At 36.4% G+C, this 20202-nt stretch overlaps 1 protein-coding gene across 1 annotated transcript; it reads left to right on the top strand.

The window, feature by feature from the left end:
• The first annotated feature begins 6574 nt into the window (after positions 1-6574).
• Positions 6575-13820, top strand: LOC136219979 (glyoxysomal fatty acid beta-oxidation multifunctional protein MFP-a). The gene is made up of 18 exons (XM_066007608.1): positions 6575-6827; positions 7730-7801; positions 7927-7992; positions 8062-8118; positions 8219-8286; positions 8372-8453; positions 9465-9520; positions 9618-9920; positions 10003-10089; positions 10222-10396; positions 10513-10634; positions 10731-10894; positions 11003-11257; positions 11393-11514; positions 11602-11723; positions 11898-12046; positions 12126-12264; positions 13623-13820. Exons 1-18 carry the CDS (start codon positions 6734-6736, stop codon positions 13656-13658), a joined length of 2169 nt encoding a protein of 722 aa, XP_065863680.1. The 5' UTR covers positions 6575-6733; the 3' UTR covers positions 13659-13820.
• The last annotated feature ends 6382 nt before the right edge of the window (positions 13821-20202 follow it).

Raw genomic sequence — 20202 nt, 5'->3', positions numbered from 1 at the left:
TCCGTATCTGCATTATTCTTTCGCTTCCTAGTTAAAGGAAGGTCCTCAGAAACAGAAGTGGGACCTTGTGAAACGGAAGCGATTAGAAGGGAAGCCGCCTCAACAGAAGGAGCCGCCCCCACAGGAGAATTCGCCCCTGCAACAGAAGTTGTTCCCTCCATCCGCTTCTTCCTTCTTGCTAGAGCTTTCGCCTCCCGATCTGCAGCGAGTTGAGATAAAGGATCACCCCTGCAAAGGGTTAAAAGAAATCATCAACTTGGAAATGAAAAAAAAGAAAAGTACCTTGAACAAAAACGCGATAAGGGATATAGACAACGCGATCTCCCTCGCGGTAGGCAATCGCCACTCGACTTCTTAGCATGTGGAAGGCCTGATCATACGTCCATACAAAAGGAGGTGTACTCTTCAAGAACTTTATAACAGCGGATTCTTCCTCACTGGGGTAACCGAAGTTCAAACTCTTTACATTGGGCCGGCCCCAGCAGCGAAGGAAGTTTAGATTCCCTTCATTAAACTTGATAAAGAAGTAAGATCGGTCCCACTCGCGGATCTTGTTCAGCTTCTCGTCGAAACCATAGTAACCGCTCTGACGGATGAAAGTGAAATACCCCGCCGAACTCTTGAAATGATGAAGCTTGGAGAAAATTTTGAGCGAGAAGGGAACCTCCAAACAATCCGCCAGAAATTTATCCAGAGTTAAGTCGGCCCATCCATTGGGATGCAATTGACCGGGTGCGATTCCGTAACCGCCCAGGACGGAAGCAATCTCATCCGCCAGCGGATACGTGAAACCGCAGATAATCTGGGCGACGAAAATGGTGAAATACCCCTTTGGGTAGTCGCCCGGTCCTTTATCCTCCCCGGGAATGATGGTCTCAAGACCTTGAAGCCAAGGATACTGCTCCCGCAAATCATCAATTGTCTCGTGACAAACTAGGCTTCCTGACCGGTCCTTCTTCGGTAATAAACGGGGGGTTGGGACAGGTGGCGGAATCAACTTCTTAGGATCAAAACCTAGACCCTCATCGGTTGTATTCGCTAGGTGGAGGAAGTCGGCGGGATGGGAATCAGACCCAGGAGAGCTGGTTGAAGCTTCATCAACCATCTCATCGACCTCATGAGACACCTCGCGGACGTAATTTTCGTCGAACGGTGCGAAATCGAGGTCAAGGTTCGACATATTGATGAAGAAAAATGAACAGAAGTAAAGAGCCGAACGAATTACAAGTAACGGAAAGGAAAACTTACATGTGGGAAAGAATACAGAGAAGAACGAACACTAAGGGGTTGACGCCGGAGAAGAAATGACAGGAGAAGGAAAGAACAACTTTCGAATTTTGAAAGAACAACTTTCGAATATCCAGACAAAGATGAAGAGTCCCCTATAACATGTGAAAAGACCCTAAAGGGCTCTTGTCAAACTAAAGGGGAGGCATGTGATGATCCGCGAAGCCAAAACGGGCCGAATCATAAACACGGGCCCAATCTACACTTAGACCCATGGTCCAAGATCAAACGGGCTCCAAATAAAGGAAGCGGGTAAAGCGAATAACCACCCCGACATCCTAAACGGAGCATTAAAACTCCCACTCAAACACGTTTGTTTCCACGTAAGGGACGTGGCCTAGAAGGAGTAACCGCCCTCGGCGGTTACTTCAGAACACTTATAAAAAGCCATAAGGCCAGAGGGGGAGGTACGTTCATATTTTTCCGGCAATACTATTATCAATTTACCAACCCTCCTACAAAAACTGACTTGATCGTCGGAGAGTTTTCCCGGAGATCCTGTCTCCGGTTCTGTTTTGCAGGTAACTACAGTGGAGATCATCTAATCGGATCCAGCAAGTTATCACAGTGATAAGTACATCATCCACATACACTACTAGGGCAAGCAAATCAATAGATGAAGTATATGTAAATAAGCAATAACCATGGTCCGCTTTGACAAAACTTAACTACAAAATCTTATATATGAAAGCTTTATTCTATTGACTTTCAGTCTGTTTCAAACCATATAATGATTTAAATAGTTTGCACACTTCTCGCTTTATTCTATTGACTTTCAGTCTGTTTCAAACCATACAATAATTTAAATAGTTTGCACACTTCTCATGCTTTAGCTTTTGTGTAACCATCTGGTGGAAGCATATATAACTCTTCAACACTAATTCCATTGTAAACACGCATTGTTTATATCACATTGTTGTATAGGCTAGCCTTTAGATACTGCAATATTAAAAACGCTCTAACTGTTACCACCTTAGTCAATTGGAGAAAACTACCATGATAGTCTATCATAAAATGCTGGTCATAGCCTCTTGCTACGAGCCTCGCCTTGAACCTTGAAACAACTCCATCTGGAGCATATTTAACTTTGAATGCCCATTTGGAAGAGATATGCCTATTTTCCATTTAGGTATTGGTACCATATCCCAAGTGTGATAAAGTTTTAAAGCAGTTAATTATTTATCCATTGCCTGGATCTGATTAGGATCTTTAGCTGCATCTTTATAAGTATGTGCTTCATGCACTTTAGCAATATTGGATAAGAAAACTACATGTGAAGGTGTAAAGGAAAAGAAGTTTGTGATATGATGGTTTGGAGGTATATGTTGTGCTTGATTAATGACAACAATTATCATCCAAGATGGTGTTTTCGCTAATTCCAGCATATTGTCTTATTGGTTGAGTGTTATGTGGTGGTGAATTTAGAAGAGTAATACATGAGTTTGAAGTACTGCTTCATTTGAAACACCAGAATCTGAAGGATTAATAATAGATATTGATTGATATGGTGTAGTTGTGGTGTGTGAGACGTAGTATGTTCATTAGAAATATGTGAATAAAAAGGAACCATATCAGTTGGTGATTCTGGACATATTCTTTTCGCGGCATGTATTAAAGGTTGTGGGGAAGAAATTTGAGCTTGAGTGGTATGATATTGTAAAGAAGTAGTTTGAGTAGAATCATAAGGATACTCCTAAAGGGCACATCACATGACAAACATAACTTATGTATTTTTAAATTGTAGAACTTCCATCCCTTATGTTCAATTGAACTGCCTAAGTACACATTTGGACTAGCCTTGTTCTCAAACTTATCACTAGGATGCGCATTTGACATATAACTTTTACTATAACGAAGACTTATATTATAAAGAACATGAAAAAGGGGGTTCCATTGCAATATGGAAGTTAGTGAAACATTCAAAATTGTAGTTGCATGCAAAAGTGCTTCCTCTTTATTGGTAAACTGATCTATATAAGTAAAGCTCATGCCACACTGACTATCTATTGATGTGTATATGCACAAGTGCATTGATGAAAAATACCATGACTCTTAATAACTAACTGTGTAGAAGAGCTGGTGAACTCAGTGCCATTATATGTTTTAATGGCCTTAACAACTGTATTAAATTGATCATGCACCATTTTGATGAAACAATAAAGTAAGAAAGACACCCAAAGAAAGACACCCAATCTTTTGCAGATTCTCTTTGGAGGGCCATTGAGTTTCACTTTGACTGCTCTTTGCCTCGTTATTCACAATTCATCCACTTCTTCAGCTCTCTTCGTAGCATTCATTTTGGCTCACATGTGTCGATGATCTGGCATGTTGTCGCTGTCACTTGCATCTGGTTAATCTGGCATTGCAGGAATGAAGCAATCTTTAAGGAAGTTTCTCCTTCTATTCAGCACTCGAAGATTACCCTCTTTCGAATGATTCGAGAGTCCTTTGCCACTTCTAAAGGTTTTTACTCTTCACGGAGAGATGATATTATCTTATCCCGTCTTCTGGCTTCTCCTAGGCCGCCTCCGGCTCCCAGTATTATTTTGATCCATTGGCTTAAACCTCCTCCGGACTGGGTTAAAGTCAATATGGACGGCTCTGCTTTTGGCACTCCAGGCGAGGCAGGAGCGGGAGGTATTTTTCGCAACTATCGTGGATTTCTCAAAAGTTGTTTTGTTTTTTCTACTCCTCCTTCTTTTGCTTATATGGCTGAATTGAGAGTCGTTATTTTTGCAATTGAACTTTCTTGGGAGAAAAATTGGCATCAGTTTTGGGTTGAGTCAGACTCAATGTACGTTGTTAATCTGCTTAGACATCGTTCCATGGATGTTCCTTGGAGTATTCGTCAAGAATGGTTGCATTGTCTCAGCATTTGCTCTAGGATGAACATTCTTTTTTCACACATCTTTAGGGAAGGAAATAGAGTTGCTGATGCACTGGTAAAGTTTGTAGTCTCTTCCTCAGTGATCAATTGGTGGCCTTGAGCTCCTGCTTTTTGCCATAGGTTTATCAATGTAGACATTTGTAGTATTTCTCACTTGCGTTTTTCTTGACTTTCCTAAACTTTTCTCCCCCCCTTCTTTTTGTTTGTTATCCTTTCTCTTCTCTTATTCAAACACTCATTTTTCGTTTATTAATATATTGCGGGTTTGTCAATTTTTGAGCCACGGGTGCTCATCCCGCCCAAGTTCTATCTCGTCCCAATTTCTATAAAAAAAAAACAAAATTATCCATACAACTCAATTGTAGTGATCAGTCAACAATAGTTAACATAAACCGATCTCCCGTTAAGGATGGCTTCTCTTATGGTGCCCAACAATCAATGTACAACAACTCAAAAACTTAATGCGACTATATACAACTATCTCCACAAGGATTTTTCAATTGTTTGGATTTATGAAAACATCACAATTAGTGAATTTATTTACTAAAGTAATAAAATCAACATGTTACAATTTATTTACCAAAAATAGCGTTGTGATTTTTGTCCTTAGCAAATTCGCGATAAATCACTTAACACCGTTAAAATGCATGAGTTTTTTTTTCTCCTCCTCCTACTTTTTGTTTTAAAATTCCAGAATCTAGAATTCCAACATTTTCTGAAATTTTAGAACTATGGAATTCCAGAATTCCAGTATTTTCTAAAATTTTGAAAATTTGGAATTCTAAAATTCCAGAATTTTAGTATTTTTTGAAATTTTAGAATTTTGGAATTCCAGAATTTCAGTATTTTTAAAATTCTGGAATTTTAGAGTTTTGGAATTCTAAAATTCTAGTATTTTCTGAAATTTTAGAATTCCAAAATTTCAGAACTTTAGTATTTTCTTAAATTTTAGAATTGTGAAATTCCAGAATTCCAATATTTTCTAGAATTCCAGAATTTTCTAGAATTTTAAATTTCCAGAAAATAATAAAATTAATTTCAGTATTTTCTGAAATTTCAAGATTTTAGAATTCCAGATTTCCAAAAAATACTGGAATTCTAGATTTTAAAATCTAGAATTTTAGAATTACAAATTTATTATGAAATTACAAAGTTTTTTTTTCGTTTTTATACTTACATATATATATATATATATATATATATATATTTCCAATTTTTAATTACATTTTGTTAATTGGGTTAAATGAGTCAACTCATATAATCCATTTAATAAATAGATTGAGTCATGTCAACTCATATATATAAATGAGTAGTAGTGTTCACATGGACCCTAATGATCATGATGAATTTGGTCATTCACCGTTAGATGTAGACTGATTAAAATCATAAGCTGGAGATTCAAAGCATCCTAATGCTTAGATTTAATCAGCCTATATCTAACGGTGAATGACCAAATTCACGTGGTCATCAGGGTTCATGTGAAAAATACTGTATAAATGAGTTGTCTCAACCCATATGCTAAATGGATTGGGTTGGGTTGACGCTAAAATGTTAGATTATATAAGATACAGTAAAACCTCTGTATAAGAATACACTTGGGACCATACAATTTGTATAACAATTGAGATGTTATTACTAAATAGAGTTTGGTCATAGAAGTTATTAGCAAGTTGAGACCGAATTCTTTACTGTATCATCAATTCCAATGAAATAGTGATCGAAAATGATCATAATAAATTAATTAAAGTAGATAAAAATAGAAGTAATTTTATTGAAACAAATTAAACTTTTCAACCGTTTAAAAATATTATCTAAACTTTTATGACCGCAAATATTAATTATCCAAATTTTGTACCATTAATTTTATATTATTACATTGGAACCACCGTTGTAATAAAACTGTTTTAACTATAAAATTGAAAACAACATTTTTAATAAAATTATTTCCAAATTATTACCAAGTTCCAAATAATTTTAGTCGATTTAACTTTTTAAATGAATGACAAATCTCTCTTCATTTATCCTACTAATGTGAGTGACTTATCCGATAATTGCATTGGCACGCGCGCTTTAGCGGCATAACAAATTTGCCAAATTCAATAATTCCAGAATTGCAGCCGTGGCTTGCTGACATGGCGCCACGCCCATCCAATATTTAGAACTTCAAGGCAAAACAATGTACACTAAATCGCTTGATATCGAAGCGCGTGCATATCTATTACGTGAAAACAAGGGCGACGCAAGCTTATACTATTGGCAAGTCCCCTCCACGCTTGACATAGCGCGAGTAAGCGGAGAGACGCTCGCTTATCCAAAGGAAATTGAGACATAACTACAAAACGTCATCGTGTCATGGCGGCATTAAATAAAAAATGCAATTATAAAAATCTCTCGTAGTTGTTGTTTGCTTTCAATTTCTTCAAAACAGAAAATCACACACGCCATTCCTCCCATAAATGAAGCTCAACTGCTAATTTCTCCCCGAATCTGAGCTAAGACTTTCTCTTCTCTGATATCTTCTTCATTTCCAAACCCTAACTCTGTACGCATACTGAATCAATGGCGAAAGGAAGAACCACAATTGATGTGGGAGCTGATGGTGTGGCCATCATCACACTCATCAATCCTCCTGTTAATTCTCTCTCGTTTGACGGTAATTTTGTTTTCTTTCTCTTCTATTTTGTTTGTTTGACTGTTTTGGTTATTTTGTACTCCTTTTTGTGGATCGTTGTATATCAACTCTAGTTCATATGATCCTAATTTTATGTCGTTTGTTTATTACGCGGAAAGCTTTGTAGATTGATTTCTGTGTTTCGTTTTTCTTTCGGAGAGATTAAAGCTAATTTAGCATGGCGAAACCGTTTGAATTATGACTTTTTTGTATGTATATATTATTATTATTATTTCTGGAATCACGGTTGAAAGTTAAGGATTCAAACTGTCGGATCTAATTGGGAAATGATATTATTCAACGAGTACAATAGACTGTACTGTTGGATAAGACTTACTTACATTTGTTTTTTGGATTCTCCGTCACCCTGAGTTTATTTTAACTATCAGGATTTAGGTTGTTTTATTTGGTCAATTTGATCGTTATATATTTGAGCAGTTCTAGTTGATTGATAATTGGGAAAACTAGGATGCCAAGGTCTATCGAATATGAGAAGGATCATTTTTATGTTGTTAGGCCTCTATTCACGTGGGATTTCACTCGATTGGTTTTATTTTGCATAAGTGGAAAGTACTGAGTCCTGCATTTTTTATGTCCAATAAGCTAAAAAAAATCCATTTAGCTTATTTGGTCTAATAGTTCTCTTCCATGTCGGTGATTAGAGACGTATGTAATTATTTTGGTAGCGTACCTATTGAAACCGATACAACTAGATGGTATTAGTAATCAAAAGCATTGGCTGTTTTATTTTAAAAAAATTGGTAAGGATCATATCAATTGTAAACACTAATTGGTTATGTTCTCTTTTTTATGATTTAAATGACGATATTATTATAATTGTCGCAAGATATTGATCTTATTTCCGTCTCTTGCTCTATTTCCAGTGCTATACAGTTTGAAAGAAAGTTATGAACAAGCCTTAAAAAGAGATGATGTAAAGGCAATTGTTGTTACTGGTAAGTGTCACCGGCTCTTTCAAAATATCACAGGAGCTTCTATTCTGTGCATGCTTGTGAAAGCATTCTTTTATGTTAAGTGAGATTTTAAGACATGGGGTTGATATGTTGTGTCAATGGGGCAGGTGCAAAGGGAAAATTTTCTGGTGGCTTTGACATTTCTTCTTTTGGTGGAATTCAAGGAGGAAAAGGTATGTTAAATATGTCATGCATCTTATGATAATTGCTGCTTAAGTGACATTCTAATTGTGCTTTTTCAGTGGATCAACCAAAGGCTGGTTTTATATCAGTAGACCTTCTAACTGACACTTTTGAAGGTGCGGCTCCTATTTTGTCTCCATTCATTATTGCTTAGGAACTTTGACAAGAGTTGCAAAGATATATGTTAAATATTTGACTGGTTGCTTTGTTTTCCAGCTGCACGAAAACCTTCAGTTGCTGCAATCGATGGTCTTGCCTTAGGTGGAGGGTTAGAGGTTGCAATGGTATGCATTTTTGTATCCCTTATCTTTTATACTAGAGGCCTGCATATTGATTGCTTTAGGTTACTAATAGATTTGTTAATGTCAGGCATGCCATGCACGTATCTCAACCCCTACAGCACAATTAGGATTGCCTGAACTTCAGCTTGGAATAATCCCTGGATTTGGAGGTATGCTAGTGTGGTCATTGGGTTTCTTTTGTTTAGAAGGTTTTTGGATTTACATCTTTATTGTATTGTCCTGTTTCTAGTGTCAAATAATATTTTTGGATGGTTAGGATTCTGAATTTATGTCTTATTTTTCTCTGTTTTTCTACTGTCTAAATTATGTTGTTATATGTACTAATTACGTATTTGTTTTATTATTGCACTGCATATTCTTTTCTTTTGTGGTTATGTAATCTGGGTCCCTTGAAGATAAAAATTGACAGATATGGGGATTCAGATGATTGTGCAGAATATATGCAAACATAGACATCTATTATGATAATAATGGTGAAGTCTGTTGCTCTAGCACTTAGATTGGATCCAATATGTAGACGTGATTATTAGTTTTGAGAATCATATACTAAGGATGAAGTGTATACTAGTACTACTAGACCCATTCTGTAAGATATTAACTTCTAGTAGCTGCTCCTTCTAATGATGGCTATTGGTCAGCTTGTCTCTGAAGTTGACCTGTGGAAGTTTTGAGTTTGTCCCAATGGAAGAGAATATAAGATGGATGCTAAGTTCATCTGGTAATGTGCAGGGAAAGATGAACAATAGCACTTGTAAGGAGTGACCTTTTCGTAAGTCTGGTCAAATGGGGCTGAATCATAATGAATGAATGGTTTAACAGACATGATTTTCTTTTCATATTCTAAAGGAAGATTGATCAAAGTATGTTATTTCATTAATATTACGTGCAGTAATGTTAGGCCATGAAAATTTATTTTATTCTTTATGCTGTAGACATAATACTGGATAATGTTGTTCAGTTAATTCGAGTTGATGGATCTGAACTTCAATTTTGATCCTGTTCTTTGGTTGATGTTTCTAATGTCATATGTTGGATTTGCATCGTAATATTTTATATAACATCCTTTTATATGACATAAGAAATGAATATTAGACTAGTTATATATGAATACTTATCTAGGGGAATTTTCATGACTTGATCTACTGCATCTGGATTGGCAGGAACTCAAAGACTTCCACGTCTTGTTGGAATTTCAAAAGCCCTTGAAATGATGTTGGTATGTTCTGCCTAAGTCTTCCTTGAAATTGATTTCAGCAACTTCTTTAGCTTGGTGGCTAGATTGTCTTCAACTTGTTACTTTTGTATGTTTGTAGACGTCAAAACCAGTCAAGGGAGAAGAAGCTCACTCTTTGGGTCTTGTAGATGCTCTAGCTTCACCAAATGATTTGGTTAACACTGCACGGCGATGGGCTTTGGATATATTGGAAGGTAGGAAGCCATGGGTTGCTAGTCTACACAAGACTGACAAATTAGATTCCCTTGGTGAGGCAAGGGAGATATTCAAGTTTGCAAGAGCACAAGTTCGGCGACAGGCTCCCAATCTTAAACATCCTTTAGTTTGCATTGATATTATTGAAGAGGGTATAGTCAATGGTCCTCGAGCTGGACTCTGGAAGGTTCTACTCTGTCTCTAATGCTCCGTTTATCATGTCTAATTGGAACTAATAAACAACTGTGTTCATAACATGATGTTCACAGGAGGCTGAAGATTTCCAAGTACTAGTGCGTTCTGACACGTGCAAGAGCTTGGTCCATGTTTTCTTTTCTCAGAGGGGCACAACAAAGGTCTTATTGAAATCTCATTTGCAGTTACTCTTTGAGTTGTGGTGTAAACTCGGCTTTAACCATTTTGATCATTTATCCAAACAGCTTACCACTGAAAGTTCATTAATTTTTTTCTCTTTCAACCACAAACAGGTTCCTGGAGTTACTGATAGGGGCTTGATGCCTAGACGAGTGAATAAGGTTGCTGTACTAGGAGGAGGACTAATGGGTTCTGGAATAGCAACTGCCCTGATTCTTAGTAATTATACAGTGATCCTGAAAGAAGTAAATGAAAAATTCTTGCAGGCTGGCCTTGACAGAGTAAAGGGTGAGGCCTAGATCTTTTCTTAACCTATTATCTTGTACTGAACTTATCATTTCATTATTTTCTGCTTATATGTTTTTGGAGTTGTATGATTGTGAGAAAATATATTGTTTTTTCAGCTAACCTTCAAAGCCGTGTCAAGAAAGGAAAAATGTCTCAAGAGAAGTCTGAAAAAACTCTCTCTCTTCTTAAGGGTGCTCTTGATTATGAAAGCTTTAAAGATGTGGACATGGTCATAGAGGTGCTATAGATTGCAAGTCGTTTTGGTTGAACATTATTTTTCCAAAATGAACCAAATTTAATCTGTATTATCTGTTCTTGTGTGTGCTTGTAACAGGCTGTTATTGAAAATATTTCTTTGAAGCAACAAATATTTGCTGATCTTGAAAAGTTTTGTCCACCACATTGTATACTTGCAAGCAACACCTCCACAATCGACTTGAACTTGATTGGCCAAAAGACCAGGTCCCAAGATCGGATTATAGGAGCACATTTCTTTAGGTAGACCCAAAATTGCAAATTCGTGCTGTCTCTATCTGTTTAATGCCTGTATGTCAAGGATTCTCCCATGCTTTTCTTTTTAGCTCAATCAATTGTGTTATTATGCAGTCCGGCTCATGTCATGCCACTTTTGGAAATTGTTCGTACCAAGCAGACATCACCCCAAGTAATTGTGGATTTATTAGATGTCGGAAAGAAGATAAGGAAGACTCCTGTTGTGGTTGGAAATTGCACAGGATTTGCTGTCAACAGAATGTTTTTCCCTTACACAATGGCTGCTATTTTACTTGTTGAGCACGGAACAGACCTTTATCAGATCGATAGGGCTATCACCAAATTTGGAATGCCAATGGGCCCGTTCCGGTACTTCATACATTAGAAAATATGATACCCTATTTCCCTTGCTTTGCTGGAGGGTGAAAAATAAGGCTTAAATAACTATGCAAAATATCTGATTTGCTGCACTGAACAGGGTTTCATCTTAATTTGTTTATGCAGGTTGGTTGATTTGGTTGGTTTCGGTGTTGGAGTGGCAACAGGCTTGCAGTTTGTCGAGAATTTCCCTGAGCGAACATATAAATCAATGCTTATCCCATTATTGCAAGAGGATAAGAGAGCAGGTGTTGATTTTTTTTCTTTTTTCTTTAATTCCGTGTGGACAAACTTCTGCCTGTTTATTTATTTCATCATTCGTGTGACAATCACAGGTGAAAGTACTCGCAGAGGATTCTATTTGTACAACGATAAACGCAAAGCTAGTCCAGATCCCGAAATAAGGAAATTCATTGAGAAGGCAAGAAGTATTTCTGGTGCTGCCGTTGACCCTAAGGTGTTATACTGTCCTACTTGTAACTTGATTCTTCACTGATATCTAATGCTGAAAAGTAGAAACTGTTATGTGGAAAACAAATAAAAATGATGATAATACTGAACTGATTGATGAACTATATCTTTCTCTCACCCAAAGTTGTGAGATTAATAGTGTGATCAATCCTTAATGCAGCTTGCGAAGTTATCTGAAAAATATATTGTGGAGATGATATTCTTCCCAGTAGTGAATGAGGCCTGTCGGGTGTTTGCTGAAGGAATTGTTGTCAAAGCTGCGGATGCTGACATTTCTTCTATTATGGGCATGGGCTTTCCTCCTTACAGGTATGTGATTTGTACACACTAATGATGCTTCACCCCAAACTCCACACCATGTCCTTATTGGTTATTTTGCTTGCTTCAGGGGAGGTATTTTGTTCTGGGCTGATTCTCTCGGGTCGAAATATATTAATTCAAGACTGGAGGAGTGGTCAAAGACTTACGGGGATTTCTTCAAACCCTGTGCCTTCTTGGCTGAAAGAGCTGCCAGGGGGGCTCCACTGGTGAGATATCTGAAACTGTCATTTGTTTATTTAGCAAAAAAGCATTATGAGGCCTAAATATGTTCGAAATTTTTGTTGATTAAGCCCTGATCTTTGAATTTGACGCATACACTAAGCCCTTGGTGGACAGAAAGTCTGCTTTAAGCATAAAAACTCGGTTAACATGGCACTGTTTTTCATTTGGGTTTGAAATTTGCATTTTAACAGTTTGGAAGCAGTTAGAAAATATAAAAACCTTACTTCAGATAAGTCATGGGCCAAAATACCAAATAATATTTTAGGGTGAAAATTCCAAAATATGTGGAATTAATTTGGCAAGTAGTTGCTTGATCTTTACAGTTATAATTGATCAAGGGCTTAATGTGTCAAGTTGAAAGGTCATGGGCTTAATTAATAATAATCGAAATGGTCAGGGGCTTAAAGTTTTTCTTTTTTTTTTCTCTTGTTTTATTATTTGTATCAATCACCAAAATGAACCAATATTATATTCTGGAATTAGCCAAAGAACATACACCTTGAAAATCTTATTTTAGCATAAACCTTGACAATGGTCAGGTTTTTTCCGTGAAAATCTAGTTAGAATCATACACACCAATTTGCATTTCAACATGAGCCTTTAGATCTTTTATTTTTGGTCATATTAAGCCTTGATGACACAGAAAGCCAGTTTTGGTCATAAAACTTGGTTAACATAATACTTTGTTCATTTCATCTGCATTTGAGATTTGCATTCTAAACATTTCGAAAGCAGTTTTTTATACATATGATACAACTATGGTACAGAGAAATAAAAAAATCTTATTTCGAACTGTAAATTTCGTACACAAATTTCACTGGTAACTTGGTGGCTAAGTAGTGGACTAATGAAAAATAAAAGATTGGAGATTTGATGTCTTGAAATAAAAGATCACGGTTTAATTCACTAAAATCGGAATGATCAATGCGTCTCAAGGATGTTTTAAGCCAAATTCAACTCTTTCCCAGTTTATAGAAAAAAAAAACCTATCTTGATGGTGCCATGAGATCATTTAAGTCCATGAATCTGAATAAGTTGGCTCCACCATAGAGAACTATCCAAGTATTCCTGGAGTAAGATATCAAACCAATTAAAAAAAGATGAATACATATCGCATCATCAGGAGATGATTGGTTTTAAATAAAAGTGTACAAATGATATTAATTGATTGTTGGTATGTATTACTCTAGGAATATAGTAGAATTTTCCGTAAGCATAACATGAACATATCATGGCCGAGTTCGACCAATGGGCTGAAGTCCGTCCATATTTTTCTGCTTGTTTTGCGCAACTTGTGTAGCTATATTATTGCATTATCTCTAATGGTGTTTTCCTGTTGCAGAGTGCACCAGTGGAACAAGCAAACTCTCGGTTGTAAGATCAATTGGATCGTATCGTTGCTCCCGAGCATGTCAGGCGTTGGCAATATTTTTCACGAGTTCCATTCCATCTTTTCCTTCTACAATGTTAGTAATAATCTGTAATGGGAAAACTCCAAAAAATAAGGATCAGCAAATATAATTATTTGTTTTTTCTGTTTTGAGCTTTCTTTTTAGTTCCCTGATTCTTATTCCCACTTTTCTTTACCCTCGTCTCTCAGCAACTCTCTTAGTCTCTCTCGTCAAGTCACTCCTCTCTTAGTTATATTGGTTGTTTTACTGTTGATTGGGAAAAAGTGGTGGTTTAGTTGTGCTCTGGAAGAATTCAATCTCTGTTAGTGTTTGGAGCTTCTCGGTTAGTCATATTGATATGATGCTTTCTTTTGGTAACTGTCTGGATTGACAGTATCTTGGCTTTTATGGGCTCTGGATAGTACTTGGGATTTACTTGGCATGATTTATAAGAACTGTCAAAAAAAGAGGGTTGCACCCCCACACAGAGTGACTCTTTCGGGTTCGGTGATGCTCTTAGTGCTTATGGGCTTGTTGATCCCTCAAAAAAGAGGGTTGCACCCCCACACTGAGTGGCTCTTTTGGTTCCGTGATGCTATTAGTTCTTATGGGCTTGTTGATCTTGATCTTCGTAGTTATGGTTTTATTTGGGAGAAGGGAAGAGGTAGAAAAACACTTTGTAGAAGAGAGACCGGAGGTTATGGCTAATGAGAGTTGGATACGCTTATTTCTCGGAGCTTCTCTTAATTGTCTTGCTACTCCGGTTTCGGACCACTGTCCTATTTGCCTCCCCACCTCCCCCAAGGTCCATGATAGGAAGGCCTGGAAATTTAGATTTCAGAATAATTGGCTTATATAGGAAGAATTTCCTAGTTTTGTTGAAGAGTTGGAATGAGTTGCATGGGCTTTCGTTGCTTGATAAATTGAATGGTTGTGCATCTAGTATGGGGAGATGAAGAAGAGACAACACACTGCCTTTTTGTAAGGAAGTTGACGAGGGCTGATAGGAACTTTTGATCGCTATTCAGAGCAGGTCAGAAACGGATGTGGGTCGGGTTTGTTTAGCTCATCGCAATCTTTTGAAATTCTCAAAAAAAGAGGAAAGTTATTGGGATAACGTGCTAAAACTCATTGGTTGCATGGAGGAGGGGGCTATAATAGCAAGTTTTTTCCATGCTAGTGCCAGTGAGGAGGCGGCGTAATAAAGTTGTCCATCTCTAGGATGAGGGCAACAATTAGGCAGAGGAGGCTGGTGCTTTGGACAGACATGTGACAAAGTATCTTTTTGAATTATTTTTTTGTAATAATTTGATTCTTCAACCGCTGGTAGATTATATCAAGAAGAGTATCGATGAGGGAATGGATGATCTTGTCAAACTTTTTGTGATTGAGGAGTTTCGGGCAACAAATTTTTCTATGCATTTTGATAAGTTGTCGGGCCGGATAGATTCAACCCTTGTTTTATAAAAAATTCTAGCATTTAATCGGTAATGAGATCTTCGTAGCTTGCATTGCTTGGCTCTATTCAGGTTCTTTTCTGACTTCTATAATTGAAACTCTTATTGCCTTTATCCCTAAAATTGATAGTCCTAATTGTATATTAAATTTCAGACCTATATCCCTCTCTGATGTAGTTTATAAACTTATTGCTAAAGTTCTGGCAAACTGTCTCAAAGCTCTTCTCCCCGAGCTTATAAATACACGGCCTATGTAGCAAATATGTCTATATTTGATAATGTGCTTGCAACTTTTGAAACTGAGATGAAAAACCAAAGGGTATGTTGTCTTCCAAATTGATATTCAGAAAGCTTATGACAGAGTTAGATGATCCTTTCTCATAGGGGTTATGCGTAAAATGGGTTTTGCTGAGAAATGGGTGGGCTGAGTATGCAGTGCGTTATTACAGTTAATTATAGTCATTTTGTTTGGTACATAGTACAATTCTATTTGCTCAAGTTATGGTTTGGTGCGAGGTTGTCCATTGTCCCTTTATTTATTTTTTATATTATATAATGAGGGGTTATCTCAACTTGTCAAACGAGCAGAGGGGAGGAGGGCGCTTTATGGAATCCATATTTGCTCAAGGAGACCAGTTATCTCTCATTTATTCTTTGATGACGATAGTATGTTATTTTCAGAGATGATACATGAGAGTGTACTACCATTTAGGAAATTCTTGATACCTTCGCTCGTGGCCCAGGGTAGTGTATTAATCTCTAGAAATCAGGGTTGTTTTTCAGTAATAATGTTCTAGTGAGCCCTCATATATTAAGGCTCGTCTTAAGGTTTCTTCCCCAATTAATATGGGCAGGTATTTCGGTCTTCCTCTCTTATTGGATGAATTAAGAAATCTATCTTCAGTTTTCTTCAATGTAGAGCCTGGCAGAGAATGAGCGAATGGTAAGATAAAATGCTTCCCCTAAGAGAGTAAGGAGGTGCTCCTTAAATAAGTTGTTCAAGCTATTTCGTCTTATTGTACGAGTGATTTTCTCCTCTCTATGTGGCTCTATGATGAGCTTCAAAAGATCATAAACTCCTTTTGATGGGTAGGGATGGCAACGGGTAGGGTACCCGCGGGTAATGCCATTCCCAAACCCTTACCCTTTTATTTTTTAATTACCCGTACCCGTCCCATTACCCTAACGGGTATACTTTTTGCATCTCATACCATTCACATTTAATTCGCGGGTACCCGCGGGTACCTTTACCCGTTAAGAATCAATAAATAAAAAAAATATTACAAATTTAACAAACTATAAATTTAATAAATCATCAATCTAAAAATTGAATAAATTGAACCTTAATTAATACGAATAAAGTAGATTAGTGGTATCACTCAATTGTTGAAAAATAAATGGTTGGGGTTTAAATTCCATGTCTTACATCTAAAAAACAATGATATTTATTAATATAAATTTTTTTTATGACGGGTACCGGGTACCTTAGGGGGTATTCCCATACCCGTCCCATTACCCTAACGGGTAATGATTTTGATCCCATACCCGTCCCATACCCTTTTATACAGGGTACGAGTAGTCCCATTAGGGTCGGGTAGTGTCGGGTACCCGCGGGTATACTACCCATTACCATCTCTATTGATGGGGTTTAGAGCAAGTAGGTGCTGGGGAAATTCATTGGGCCTCGTGGAATCGTTATTGTGCTTGTAAGAAAAATGGTGGAATGAGTTTTCTTCTGTGAACTGTTTAGTGGCAACGAAGTTGATTCTATTCTAAAGCTACGAGATGGTTCTTTCTCCCTCTCGGATTCCATTGGTTGGCAGTTTGAACATAAAGGGGTGTATCGTATTCACTCGGGATATAAAGTAATGAAGGATGTTGTTAGGGGATCTTAGGGATGATGATACATATGTCGATTAGAAAAAGCTTTGCATTCTCAATGTCCCTCCTCACATTAAATCATTCCTTTGGAAGCTTTCTACGAGCTTTATTTTGCTGCGGGATAATTTAATTTCAAAAGGCATATCTATTACTAACGTTTGTGCCACTTATCTGTTTATGGACTGTAACTTCGCTAGGGATTGCTCGTCTGTTGCGGATCTCCCCCTCGCTCTTCTGCCTGTGGACACCTTCTCCAATTGGTTTCAACTTCTCCTTGCTAATCATGATCATGGCTATATTGAGGCGACGTATATGATGTTATGGGCTATTTGGATATATCGAAATGATTGTGTTTGCTAGTAACATGAATGCCAATTTTAAGATGGGGGGTGTAGGGGGGGACACATGCAATATCATAAAGTGTAGTTATTGTGGGAAAGATTGACATACTGTTGACCAATGCTAGCATGGGTTTCCTCCTAACTTCAAGTTTAACAATAACAAAAGGAAATTTGATATCATGTGGTAATTGAGGGGGATCATTTTGATACTCAGCATGTTCAAGACACTTCATTTTCTTTACCAGCAGACAAGTATATTATAGTGCCTTGATGAATATGTTGTAGTTTTTGGAGTCTGGAGATATGCAACATCAGCAAATTCAGTCAGCACCATTACAACATCAATTTTAAATCAACCTATTATAAATGCTTCAGTTGTGCAACATAGTCCAACAATGCAATCCGATTTGGACAATTTGGATTAAAAATGATTTTTCTTCCTCTATTGTTTTACGTTGTGTAGCTGAGAAATCTATTTCATGGGTAATAGATTCAGGTGCAATGATCACGTTGCAAAAGATTTAGGACTTATGACTAACATAGTTAGAGTTTTTAATATTAAAGTAACTATACCTAATGGTTCTTTTGTGTTAGTTAACCAGATAGTGACGGTTCAAATTAATAAGCATATAGTTATTAGAAATGTTTTATATGTTCTCCAATTTAGTTTAATTTAATGCCTATTAGCAAACTTATGCAAGACATGAGTTGTGGTAGTTTTTACGCATAACATCTGTCTTTTTCAGGATAAAATGACACAAAAGAAGATTGTTATAACTGAAATAGATAGGGAGATCTATGTGCTAAAACAAGAAAATAAAAGGAAGCTAGTCATGTTCATAATATACAATCTACTGTGATAGATAAGTCTGTGATTGAAAAATGTACAGACGTTTATTATTCCATTTGTCCATTAGATAGATCCTGATCCTATTTCATTACCTTATGCGTAGCTTCAAACGAGAAAGCTTAATCAACTAAATAGAAGAGACTTTTTTTTTCCTAATAGTGTGATTGTTATTGAAGCTTGTTTTGATTTAACCCATGTTGATGTATGGGGACATATTAAAACCTCATCTTTAGTTGTTTTAAATATTTTATGACTGTTGTGGATTATTTCTCAAGATATACGTGGGTTTACATCTCAAAGAATAATTTTGAAGCATCTAGTGGAATTAAAAATTTATGTAATTATATTCAATACTTCTATTAAAATTTTAAGGTCACTTAATGCTTATGAACTGCACTTGCAGGAACTTTATCAAGAGAAGACTATAGTACATCAAACTAGTCCCTTATACCCCTCAATAGAATAGCATAGCATAGCTGAACAAAAGCACCAACATATCTTGAATGCAACCAAATCCCTTAAACTACAATCAAGTTTACCTTTTTGGACATATTGTGTTATACATGCAGTTCATCTTAAAAAGATCATTCCTACTCCGTTTTTGCATAATGTTTCACTTTATGATGTTTTATTTGGAACGAACCCAAATTATGGTGTTTCGAGAGTATTTGGATGTGTTAATATTGGCATAGCAAAGGCATCGCAGAAGGTTTGCGGCAGAATTGTGGAAGATCAAGCCATCGGCGAGGAATTGCGGCAGCGGTGGGAAGATCGGGCACGAAACACAAAAGGCTATAAATTATATGATTTGAAGCATAGGAAGTATGTTATATCTAGGGAGGTTAGCTTTTGTGAAACAAGTTTTCCATATTTGGACAGACCAAATATGAGGACACTTAGTTGTTCCACAAATTGATTTCCAAGATACTTTGTAATATGATTCTACTTACATACCTAACGCCTTTCTTGATAATGTTGATATTCCTGGTATTCAATATGTTCAATCTGATGTGAACGTTAATGTAGTTACATTACATGTTGACACATATAACAATCCTATGGCAATAGATAGTACACAACATTTGTCTGAACAAGATGTTACCATTAATAAGCCTACGCAATTTGCTTCTAGTTTGCCTAGTTCTTTTATTAGGAGATAAGAAAGAACTAGGAAGGCACCATATTATTTAAGAGAATTTTATTGTAACCAATTGACCGTTAAACATGACAATACTATTTTAGATAAAATTAGTCATGATGTTAGATAAAATCATAAGTTATATTATGAATATCACTTTAATTATAGAACCAAAAACATATAAAGAAACAATTAAAGGCCAATATTGGAAAAATGTTATGAATGCATGAATTCAAGCATTAGAGAACACTAAGACATGGGGAGTGACTACTTTACCGCTTGGTAAACAAACTATGGGTCGCATATAAGCATTTAGAATTAAATATAAATCTGATGGCACCCAATAGAGATATAAAGCACGCTTAGTGAAAAATGGTACACACCGAAGGAAGGTATAGACTATTTAGTTACATTTTCTCCCGTAGTTAAAATTACCATAGTTCGGTTAGTCCTAGCATTAGCAAGCATTAAGAATTAACAATGCTTTTCTTCATGAAGACTTACATGAAGATGTCTATATGGAATTACCTGCAGAGCATAAATAGAAGGCAGAAAAAAGATATGTAAATTAACAAAGTCCTTGTATGGACTAAAACAGGCTAGTAATCAATGGTCTACTAAAGTGTCTGATACTTTGATGAATACCAATATATCTAGTATTCTTTTGATCATTATTTATATATAAAAAATAAAGGCAATTATCTGACTTTACTACTTATATATGTAGATGATATTATCCTCCTAATAGGTAATGACTTGGATGAAATTACAGAAACAATTTTTTTAGCTCGTAAACTTGTAGAAACACCAATGGACTCAACTTTGAAACTTTCAAAGGACACATGACAACCTTTTAAAGATAAA

This window comes from Euphorbia lathyris, chromosome 2, assembly GCF_963576675.1.
Source record: "Euphorbia lathyris chromosome 2, ddEupLath1.1, whole genome shotgun sequence".
NCBI lineage: Eukaryota > Viridiplantae > Streptophyta > Magnoliopsida > Malpighiales > Euphorbiaceae > Euphorbia > Euphorbia lathyris.
The sequence above is the reverse complement of the archived record's forward strand: the minus strand, read 5'-3'. Positions and strand labels throughout refer to the sequence as shown.

Coding starts and splice junctions, on each gene's coding strand:
- LOC136219979 (XM_066007608.1), top strand. CDS start 6,734: ATGGCGAAAGGAAGAACCACAATTGATGTGGGAGCTGATGGTGTGGCC. Junction 9,921..10,002: donor CTCGAGCTGGACTCTGGAAG/GTTCTACTCTGT, acceptor TGATGTTCACAG/GAGGCTGAAGATTTCCAAGT. Junction 11,258..11,392: donor ATGCCAATGGGCCCGTTCCG/GTACTTCATACA, acceptor TTGTTTATGCAG/GTTGGTTGATTTGGTTGGTT.